At 38.0% G+C, this 10,599-nt stretch overlaps 4 protein-coding genes across 4 annotated transcripts; 1 reads left to right on the top strand and 3 right to left on the bottom strand.

Moving 5' to 3' along the window:
* The first annotated feature begins 1,158 nt into the window (after window positions 1-1,158).
* Window positions 1,159-2,191, top strand: LOC106423029 (protein FANTASTIC FOUR 2-like). The gene is made up of 2 exons (XM_022692975.2): window positions 1,159-1,993; window positions 2,024-2,191. Exon 1 carries the CDS (start codon window positions 1,279-1,281, stop codon window positions 1,990-1,992), a length of 714 nt encoding a protein of 237 aa, XP_022548696.2. The 5' UTR covers window positions 1,159-1,278; the 3' UTR covers window position 1,993; window positions 2,024-2,191.
* A 2,732-nt stretch (window positions 2,192-4,923) lies between these two features.
* On the bottom strand, window positions 4,924-6,349 carry BNAA10G01750D (uncharacterized isomerase BH0283). Its single transcript, XM_013863872.3, has 5 exons — window positions 6,089-6,349; window positions 5,632-5,907; window positions 5,391-5,552; window positions 5,218-5,301; window positions 4,924-5,122 (listed from the first exon to the last, which is right to left on the bottom strand). The coding sequence occupies exons 1-5, from the start codon at window positions 6,326-6,328 to the stop codon at window positions 5,015-5,017; spliced, it is 870 nt and encodes a 289-aa protein (XP_013719326.2). The 5' UTR covers window positions 6,329-6,349; the 3' UTR covers window positions 4,924-5,014.
* A 51-nt stretch (window positions 6,350-6,400) lies between these two features.
* Window positions 6,401-8,322, bottom strand: LOC106423086 (R3H domain-containing protein 4). The gene is made up of 7 exons (XM_013863873.3): window positions 8,066-8,322; window positions 7,827-7,897; window positions 7,572-7,680; window positions 7,403-7,485; window positions 7,075-7,233; window positions 6,907-7,008; window positions 6,401-6,827 (listed from the first exon to the last, which is right to left on the bottom strand). The coding sequence occupies exons 1-7, from the start codon at window positions 8,136-8,138 to the stop codon at window positions 6,681-6,683; spliced, it is 744 nt and encodes a 247-aa protein (XP_013719327.1). The 5' UTR covers window positions 8,139-8,322; the 3' UTR covers window positions 6,401-6,680.
* Window positions 8,323-9,374: 1,052 nt separating this feature from the next.
* LOC106422960 (F-box protein DOR-like) lies at window positions 9,375-10,389 on the bottom strand. Its single transcript, XM_013863746.2, has 2 exons — window positions 9,895-10,389; window positions 9,375-9,824 (listed from the first exon to the last, which is right to left on the bottom strand). Exons 1-2 carry the CDS (start codon window positions 10,387-10,389, stop codon window positions 9,375-9,377), a joined length of 945 nt encoding a protein of 314 aa, XP_013719200.2.
* Window positions 10,390-10,599: the final 210 nt, after the last annotated feature.

Raw genomic sequence — 10,599 nt, forward strand, 5'->3', positions numbered from 1 at the left:
ATGGCCTGGATTAGCTGAGCTGAATCAGCCTCAAACCTTACTTCTTTTACGTCCCGTCTCCGACATTCCGTCACCACACTCCTCAGCGCCAATGCTTCCGCTACGAGCGATGAATAGACAAATCTTGTTCCTCTTTTTCCCGTAGTCCTCTGTTCCTAAGTCAAACAAAAAGCTGTTTTACATTTTGTATTATATTTGAACGTAATTTTTTTTAGTCAAAACTAACCAAAAAACTAAGCATTAAATAGCTAGCGAGTGGTAAACCATTTCGCTAAATCTCCCGTGTGCGCTTTTTCACGGATGGAGGAGAGCCTATTAAAATTATGTATTTACTATAAGAATACTAACGTACAAGAATGCAAAAGAACCTACCAATACTTATACAGAGTTTTTTTTTTTTTTTTTTTTTTTTTTTTTTTTTTTGGTAAAATGTTAAATACAGAGTTGGTTTCAACGGTATCAGAGCAACAGCCACAAGTTGAAGAAAGTAAGAAAAGAAAAAAAGTTCTCACTCTCACTCAAGTGGCCATAGGTTCGGTGAGCCTCTCCAATAGGGGATACTTTCACGAAATTTTGCGAACTAATTTTAGTATTTCTTTTTTGCTTTGAATTCATAACAGTTAACTACAAGTCTACAACACAACAATATACTTGAACTGCCTTATTCTTAAATCTTAATTTACATATTACCAGACATAAGACAGTTTTAATCCTACTTCCTGAATAAATAGAGCAAACTCAAAGTTATTTGGGAGATAAAATATCAAGAAAATTAAAGCCATTTCTCCCTAGGACTCCCACCGCTGGATAGGAAGAATATGCGTTTTAAGGGCTACTGAAAATGTTTAAAAATGTCTAAATTATATGCTTAAGTATCACCTTTTTGTTAGTTTTTCTCTAATAAACTTATACCTAGTTGTTAAAACAACACAATTCAAGCATTTAGTTTCATTATTCCCCAACCTATTGGTTTGCAGAATACAAAAATATTACTACAACTTAATTTATGGATATACACGATAATATCCGTAACACAAAACACAAAAAGACTACAGAAGAAAACTAATGAAAGAGAGCAGTGGTTTTAAACTGTGTTGTGTCCGAAAAGAATCCAATGGCAAGTGGGATCTCACCACTATAAATACTTGTTCACCCCTCACTCTTCCCTTTCACACTCATCATCTCTCTTTTATTGATTACCTCTTAGCTCAACCAACAAAACTAATATCAGTAAACTCTCATTGTGATCTTCTGTTTTTTTCTCAAGAACACACAAAAATGTCAATTCTTGTTTGTCAAGCTCAAGAAAAAATCGTCACCAAAAGTTTCTCCCAGAAAGGGGACATGGGTGGGTTGAGTTTCCTACAATCTATGTCCGATATCACTTCCATTGTCCGAACCAGAGAGGACAAAGCTTATGTTCACCCGACCGAGAAACGCTCTGTTTCTCAGCTTAATGAGAAAAGCCTAGAGATGTGCACTGAGAGCCTCGGAGGCGAAACAGGAAGCGAGAGTGGTGACGAGTTGACCTTACTTGCGCTTGAAGCAACCGCTATATCTAGGGCTCATTCGAAACCTCAAGAAGAAGAAAAGGACGCTGACTTTCGTGCCAAGAAAGCAACGATGAGTCGCAGCAAAAGCTTCCCGCCACCGATAAAGTTCGTTAAAGAATCAAGGTATAATCGCATGGTGAGGTCGTTAGGAGAAGATGGTCGTCTCGTTGTTCAAGCAATTAGGGTTTCTTCTCCGCCACGTAACTTCGTAGCGGAGCGTGAGGAAGGAAGGCTCCGTCTCTGTTTATCCCCGGAAAGTTCTTTAATTAGGCGTAATCATGAGGAAGAGGAAGAAACAGAGGAGGAAGAAACAGAGAACTTGGAGGGTAAACATGGAAATAAAAAGTCAAGCAGATTAAGCAGCAGGTGCAAGGAGAATGGTCGTGAGCCTAAACCAATGCTTACTTGGGAGCAGCAGCAGTTTTGGGTAGCCACTTAAGACTTCGTTAATATATTAACTAAATAATTTTTAAATAATTTTTAAATATGAGTTTCTTAATCTTAGCTAATATATATATAACCTATGTGTTTTCCTATGATTTCTTGAGGGTGCTGGGAGTGGAGTGTTTTCTAATTGTATTTAGTGTAATGTTAAATGAGAGTTGTTATTATTAATTATGTCATTATTCTTCTTATTATTATTTTAGTAGTCATAGTTACAACTTACAAAACAAAACTGGAAATGTACTAGTTGTCTTCATTTCGTACATGAAAAAACTCCGAAAATGTCCTTTATGAAGCTTCCTAAACACCCCAACCTTTTCCACTTACGCAGATCTCCAACAATATTGTCACCGACATATTTTGTGTGTTGTTGAAATTTTGTGAAAGGTTCATTTCTTTCCAAAACCAAAACCAGCTAGCATATGAAAAGTTCTCAGTAAAAATAAGAAAGATAACAAAAATATAATTCAACCAAAAAATATATATAATCTCATTAAGCGCAACACTATAACTAGGGATTTGTAAAACACCAATATATATACTAGCCAAACTAAAAACAAAGACCAATATATATATAACAACAGCATATGATGTTTGTTCTTGCTTAATTTCTACTGCTAATTTTTTATGATTTCAAACCTATTTCTATAAAACAGAATTTTAAAGAAAAATAACGTTTATCATGATTTCTCATACGGTAAATGTTTATCTTTTGTTAAGCTAATTTCTTACAGTAGTATAACTTCACTCATATTTAGATTTTGTAACACAAATTTTACATGATAGCTCAAATAAATGCAAGGCATGATTTTTTTCTTTGATTTACGTGCGCAGAAGAAAACATATAAGTGGTACGTACAACGTCCACATGAACATACGATAGATTGTTCCAACACGCCCCACATGACCATCACATGCAAAATTCCTATTTCTCTCTTTCTCCTCATTTTATTTCCTTTAATTTCCCTTTTGCTCTCATTTTGATTATGTTTCTGATCTTCCTTGTACGAATTGCGAAGACGCTCCTTTACTTTTGTTTTTGTTCATTATACTTTTGTTTTTGCGTCATCATATCTTACCCCAAGTCGAAGTGCATCATGATCTCCTCGCTAGATCATTAATAAGAACGAGAAAACTTTTCATCTTAACCTAAACGGGATTGTTTTGAATTAGAATAATATTAATCATTTAAACGCTAACTGATCAAAGAACCAGTTCACTGGTTAAGGATCCTGTATTTTTTTGTTGTTGTCCAAGTAATCTATAATACTTCTAACGTGCATCAATCCAAAATCGATATGTTGTTTCACCAACAGAACTAAAAAATGAAACGTATATCACTATATGTGTGTGTGTTTATCTACTACGTTTAGGATTGAAGGAGAATATTATTGGTCAAGATTCAACATTTCCAAGTTTCAATATGTGTTTAAGAATAATTTTTTTTTTATAGAAATATACATTTTGTCTATATATTTATGTTCAGTCACGGTTACAAATACATGTAAAATGTTTACAATAAAGAGCATGTCGTACGTACAATAGTTTGTTGTTCGAGTGGGTAGAGAACCATCTATATTAAGTTTAAGACCATAGATTAAGTTCTTTTATCAGTCCTGTCTACCATGTACCCAAAAAAAAAACTACTTAGTTTTCTCTTGGTAATTTTAAACACCTTAAAATGGCAAGTATCTGATTACGATCAACTCTGGCTATTAAAAAAAAGACTGTTTTAGGTGTATATATTCTCCGACATGGATGAAGGATTGTCACAAAGTATATCGTCCTTTAATATATATTTGACATAGTTATATAATTTTCAGCCAGTAAGAAGTAGACAAGTTATGGATGCAATGTCCAATCCAAGGTCTCAGAAAGCATGTAAATATATTTAAAGAGGACTTTGTCTCTCTGCAAACGAATATCGAGAGAGGACTGTGTTTCCATGGTTCTGTGTGCCACATGATCTCATTATTGACCACTATCTGATGCGGCACCCATTTCTGTGATATTTTCCAATCATTCTTTTTCTATATCAAACATTGTTTCCTATTTATTCTGATTACTTTCTATTTTCGTACCCCTTATCTCATTAACCATGACATTCTCACCAATCTTTTGTATTTGTAAATCGTAACCACATATAATGTTTGGGCTAATACATGATGGATACCTTCATCACACGACAAAGATGTTTAGACATTTTTTTATATATTTTTCGTTAATGGAATGAAGCTAATCTTAGCGGTAAATGTGAATTTTGTAATCCTGAAGAGACCTAAAATAATGGACATTCAAATAAACCCGTTTCTAGATAAACATATGCCTTATAAAAATGTTTTTAAGTGTTAATATGTGATGAAATTATTCATTGCCCACAACAAGATCCATGTTTAACAGTTTTAGTTTTGTTTCCTTAATGGGATCAATGGAACCCAAAAATCTGAAACTGACATACTTAAAACCTACAGCATCATCTCTAATGTACGTTTTCGGTTTCAGAAAATTCAAGAAGAAAGAAACTAGTGCTTTCTAGTGGTGACAATCAAGGATTCAAGAGTTATGCCCTGATGGAAACATGTCAGATTAGAATGAACTGCTTATAACACTCGTGTAGCAATGCATGACAACATCCAAGCTATGATGAGATGGATGAGATGTTTTTTATTTATTTTGGATCAAGATGGATGAGATGTTACTTGTTAGTGACCCATTTTGTAGGATAAAACCAAACTGGGTTGAATCATCGGCCTGTTCGTGATAATGGTCCACACTTTTAGCTAACATATGTAAGAAAAATGGTTGGGCCGGCCTTTCTACGAAGAGTATCTACCTACGACTTGTTGGCTTAATGTTGTAGTGAGGCCAGTCTCATAAATACAGATAATCTTGTTATCTGATCATCAAAAGCAAATTCAAATATTTATGGATTCAAACATATCTCCAAGAAGAGATAGGCTTCCTTTATTTCATTTCATAGTTTACAAGAAGAGGCTGGTTTTATAATAGCAAAGAAATCAAACTAAGACACATCCTTCCATAACAGTGATTGCTTTGCCTCTCAGCAGAACCCTCTGCTTCTCTTTGTCCAGGTGAACATTCAGCGTTCCTCCTCTTCTTGACGCCTAAACAAACCCAACCAAATCTTTCTTCAGCAACTAATAGTATACAATACATCATTTGTCTCAAGTGTGTATGAAAAGAGACAGAGAGAGAGAACCTGGTAGGCTAGGAAATCACACTTGTTCATCTTGCTGCTCCAGTAATGAGCTAAGGCACAATGCGCACTTCCAGTAACAGGATCCTGAAGAGCAACATACCAATTTAAAACAAGCAAAATAGGTAAATGTTTTATCCATGGAAACAACAATTCATTATCTCACAGTTTTTTACCTCATTAATTCCAAAGTTAGGAGCGAAGTAGCGACTACAGAAATCATATTGAGATCCTGCAGAAGCAGCAGCAGACACCATCAACCCTTCACAAGGGCATTTCGATATCTCATCTATTCTTGGCTGCAACTCAGTAACAGACTCCCACGACGAAAGCACAACCTGACAATAGAACAACAAGATTTGGTTCCAATGACGGCGCAACAATAACTAAAGGAGACAGTTGCTGAGAAGTTCTTACGAGGACGTCTTTCTCAGTGGCTTTAATATCAACAATGGTAGCTCCATTCACGGCATTGGAGAACACAGAGAGATCAGTAGTGGAGTTGACTTCACAAGTTGGAACAACTGGGAAATCCAATTCAATCAAAAAGGTTGATTCTTCTTCAGTAAGTGGAACACGCTTAGCTGTTAGGATCCCTGATCTTGTAGCGAACTCAACCACCTCTGAATCAACCAAACTGTTTGAGAAGATAACGTGAGCAGATGCTAACGTCGCATGACCACACAGATCCACCTGCACAAAAAAAGAGATCTTTCATTCAAAAACTATAACTGAGAGATTCAAAAGATCAAAGTGCATCACTTTCTCATGAATTCGAATCGGAGATTCTTAAAGGTATAGTCTTTACACTCAATAACAAAGTCAACTCAACAATCAGATATAAAAAAATTGATCTTTAGCAGCTATTAACGACCTCAGCGACTGGAGTGAACCACCGGAGACTAAAGCGAGGGAGAACTTGGTCATCGGAGACGGTGATTGGAGTAAGGAAACAAGTCTCGGATAAGTTGAACTCGGCGGCGAGAGACTGAAGCCAAGCGTCGTCTCTCTGATCATCATCGTCGAGAAAGCAAACAGCGGCTGGATTCCCCTTGAAGGCGGAGTCAGCGAATGCATCAACGACGGAGTACTTGACTCTCTTTCTCGCCACCATTTTTTGTTAGGACCAAACGCTTCATGCTTTCACTCGTCTCTTTTTATTACAGAGACAAGTGGTCACTTAATATAAAAATAAAATAAATATTCCATGAAAATAAAGTGAATTAATACATTGTATATTGCTTCGAAAAGAAAATTCGAATCTTTGTTTATCTTGTAGAACTGGTTTTGTCTACTTAATCTATCACTTTAAGCGTACGTAATGAGAATACAATACAAAGGTCACAAGACCACATAAGAGGGAGAAGCAAAGTGATCCTTCTGCTGCATTTTAGAGGGGAGGCCAATGCAGCTTTTTCTTATTCATATAAGATTACAGCTACATGGAGGAGGAGTGTGTGTATGTGTTACCAAGCTCCTTCCTTTGACATCCTTAGGAAATGGGCGAGGCTGATGCTCAGTTTCTCGACACTGTTCTTCCATTTGATCTTCGTTGTCTTCATCGCTTTCTTTCCCATTTGTTCTGTTTCGGTTGTAGACACCAAGTTGTGGTACTGCTCCAAGGAAAAAGAGTTTATTTTTAGGTTGTTTATTCTTCACATCAACATCTAAGCTGAGGAGAGATGTGGTTACCTCACAAACACCGTGCAGAAGCAATCTATGGAATGGGTCTTGAACCTTGAGCTCAAGAACATCTCCTTCACCGCCTTCCTCAATGAAATGACTAATACAATTCTGTGAAATTAGAAGAAAAAGGGTTTAAATAATGATGTACAGCTTAAACTGAAGAACCTATAGTACCTCATATCCCTCGATGAGGTCAGGTAAGAAGCTGCGTCGAAGAGCCTCTCTAGTTCTACACTCTATTCTCCGCCAAGCGGTTAAAACAGCGGTTTTATCAGCATCCACATGACCTTTCTGCCTTACGGATGACTGGTTCAAGGAGTCCATGATATTGGCCTGACAAGAGCACAATTTTTTTCTCTCTCAATGATGGTTAATACTTAAAGAGTTAAGACCAATCAAGTCAAACAAATCAAACCATCGATTCTAGCAAAACAAGATATGTTCAGATCATTACTATACTAACACATAGTCCCAGAAAAAAAAGAAGACAGAGGTAACTGACCTCCTTGTCCATGTCAATGTTTCTGAATCTGTCCCATTCCCCAACATTAGTCAAAGAAAAGGCAGAGGGAGGAACATCATCACCTGTTGGATAGAACATATGTAGTCAAACGATGAATGCACATTTTAATCAGAGATGAGTAATCTGTGAAATGAAAGAGAGAGATTACCCCATGGAGGTGGAGCAAACAAGCCTCTGATTTCTTGAGCATCTAAACGAGGAACAAGCTCCATCAGAATACGATCATTTAACCATCTCCTAGATCGCCTGTTACTAACCTGTGGTTGCATTAAGTCAATAAAACTCATTAACTACAAGAACATCAACTTCAAAAAAACTCATCTTTAATCCCATTTTAGTTGTAAAAATACCAATAAAGAAAAATTGTTATACTAATAAATGTTACAAATTAAAAGGAACTCACTTGTCCAGTGAGGCTCTCAAGGGCTTCAATTTTCTTCTCAAGAGAGAGGCCACGAGAAGCAGAAGCATCTCCTGCACGTAACCAAAACCCTAATCAAATTCATTTCCACAATAAAACACAATTCTCACAATCAGAAAACCCTTATGAATCGAATCCCCAGAACAATAAATTTCTTCTAATTAAGGGAATGACACACCCCAAACAGGGGAGAAAGGTCAAAACTTTCAATTCGAATTAACCTCTGCGGGGATCAAGAGGGGACGGAGACATAAGAAGGCTCTCATCTCGAAGCAAGACATTGGTAGCCGCCATGATTGATTCACCCAAATAGAGATATGAGGAGCTGAGCTAATTGCACAACGCGAGACTTGATCTGCTTTCGAAAGGAACAAGGCCAGGACCACGCACGAGAATGAACAGAGGAGATCGAATGAAGGAAGGTCTGCGATTTTGGGGATATTCCTCGATAGAAATGGCACACGCAAGACGAATATGCCCGATTCTGTTGATTAATACCCGACCCGATTCAACCGGTCTGGTTACGACTCGAGTCAGGGTTAATTTCGGGTTTCCGGTTTAAGCAAATGAGATTGGTTTAGTGCTTTCACTCGCCGGTTTTTTTTTAACAAAAATTAAAAATTGTCCAAATGGCTCATTGCCTTCTTCACTGAGCAGGTTACACCAATGAATATATAAATAGCGAGAAATGAAATCATGATCATCTACTTTATAAACTGTATTATTTTCCCATTATGTTTTGTAGTTACAAGCGAGCATCTCAGGGGATGATGGAGCGCGTAGGAGCATGATGGATCCAACGGTCCATAGAACCTGTTCAGACCAATCACTGAAGACAATGATGGAGATATGTGTAAGGTTTCTCCTCAAAGACCCTTTAGAACGTCCTTCCATTGAAGAATTTCGTTCAGTTTGCTTCTCAAGTCCAAGAAGGTTGGCTACGTAACAGCAATCCTCCGGGCACTCTCGGCTTGCCTTCTCCTGCAGCTTCCTCTCGTTTACACATACCAACACTCGAATCACCACCAGATTCAGGTAGTTTTAAATATGAGAGCTAAGCCTGAATGAGTTTCTTGATCTGAGAGTCATATCGTGCTTGTGTCTGTAAATTGCAGGATATGAAGAGCATGAGAGGTAGAGGAGACAAGAGTTTTGGTTTGGTCCTGAGTTCTTCTTCACTTTACTTCAACTTCTTTATTTTGTACCTCTCTCGATCATCTCGAAGAATGTAACTCAATACTCTTCTCCATCCAGACCAAAACGACACAGAAAAATAAAATAACATAATAATAGATCTGCAAGTTAAGCAAAGTAGTAAATATTATTATCCATCGTGGAAACTACACTTCTCTCACTTGAAATGCTTAAAAAAACTTAACATCCTCAACGTAGTTGAGATAGGTCTTGAGATAACAACCCTGATACACGTCCATTCCTTGGACTCCAACCTTTGTGATCATCTTACTCTCGACATTGTAGTAGATGACATATAAATGCTCGTTTTGGTTGCACAGGGATAATACGATTTCATTACCAATCATTCCAATAATGCGCATGCATGGTCTCCGTAACTATATTCTTCCACGAAGGTGGTAATACGTATATATGCTTGGACCACTCAGCGTCTCGTAGAACCCACAGCTCAAAACTTCTACTTCTTCTTTCTAGATTAACATATCTAGAATCTCCTGATATAAGCAAACCTAGTTTGCCATTGTGGTTTACTAGAGTTGGTTCTTTACATGAAGTTCCCAAGAACTTGACAGAACTGAACTTCTCAGTCCTCAAATCAAAACAAACGACCATATACTCCACATTAGATATGCATGGTGCGCCGGCTTTGTAGTACAAAACACCACTGATGCATATAGGCATGGAAGAAGAAGGCAAATGACCACAGATGTACATATATAGCAATGGAAGAAGAAGGCAAATGAGGTATGCAACATTGGACCTTCCTCCATGACAATCTTTTAGTTCCTAATGTCAGAACCTGGTGGTCCACAGAGATGTAAACATTATTTACACGCGAAAAGGCCATTGACAATACCTTGTATTCTTTCGCAATGGGGTCATATCCAAGATAGGTTTCCACTTCATACCTGGTCCTCGACTTCAATCTTGGTAAGGTCAAGGACTGTCCCGTGCTAGGGTTACATATCACCGTGACCACCTTTGAATCATTTTTCACCCCCTCATATCCACAAACGAATAAGCCATTGGCACAACCAAAGAATCTACTGTATCTGCGGAAAGGCGCAAGATGATTGGCGGCGGCTACAGCAGACGAGTTTCCTTCCTGATTTTGAGGCTGAGGTACCGACCAAAAGCAAATATCGAACTTAGCTTCGCAGGAGAAAAGGATCTGAGGGCGAGCACAAGATTTGGTCAAAAACGACTCTATGAAATATTGACGGCAAAGCATGGAGGACCAGAGCTTGCATACGCACCGACATCTCGCAATCACCTTCGACGGCAACCTCGAGAATATCTCGAAAACGAGTTCAGCAGGAATCGGCAACGAGATTTGCTGAGGGCTGGTCATCGATCGCGTAACGCGTCGAGTACCACAGACGTTCTGCCGCGGTGGTTTCATGGCGGAGACAGATTCCAGAAGAGTTGGTATTGGGCCAAGAGTTTTGTACCAGATGCAGAGGTGAGGTATGGTGCTGTCAATAAGCTACATCAATACAGTTCTGCAAACTCTGCAAGCATTCCTCCTGAACAGCGTAGAAGTTATTAGCAACTTGTACAC

Source organism: Brassica napus, chromosome A10, assembly GCF_020379485.1.
Source record: "Brassica napus cultivar Da-Ae chromosome A10, Da-Ae, whole genome shotgun sequence".
NCBI lineage: Eukaryota > Viridiplantae > Streptophyta > Magnoliopsida > Brassicales > Brassicaceae > Brassica > Brassica napus.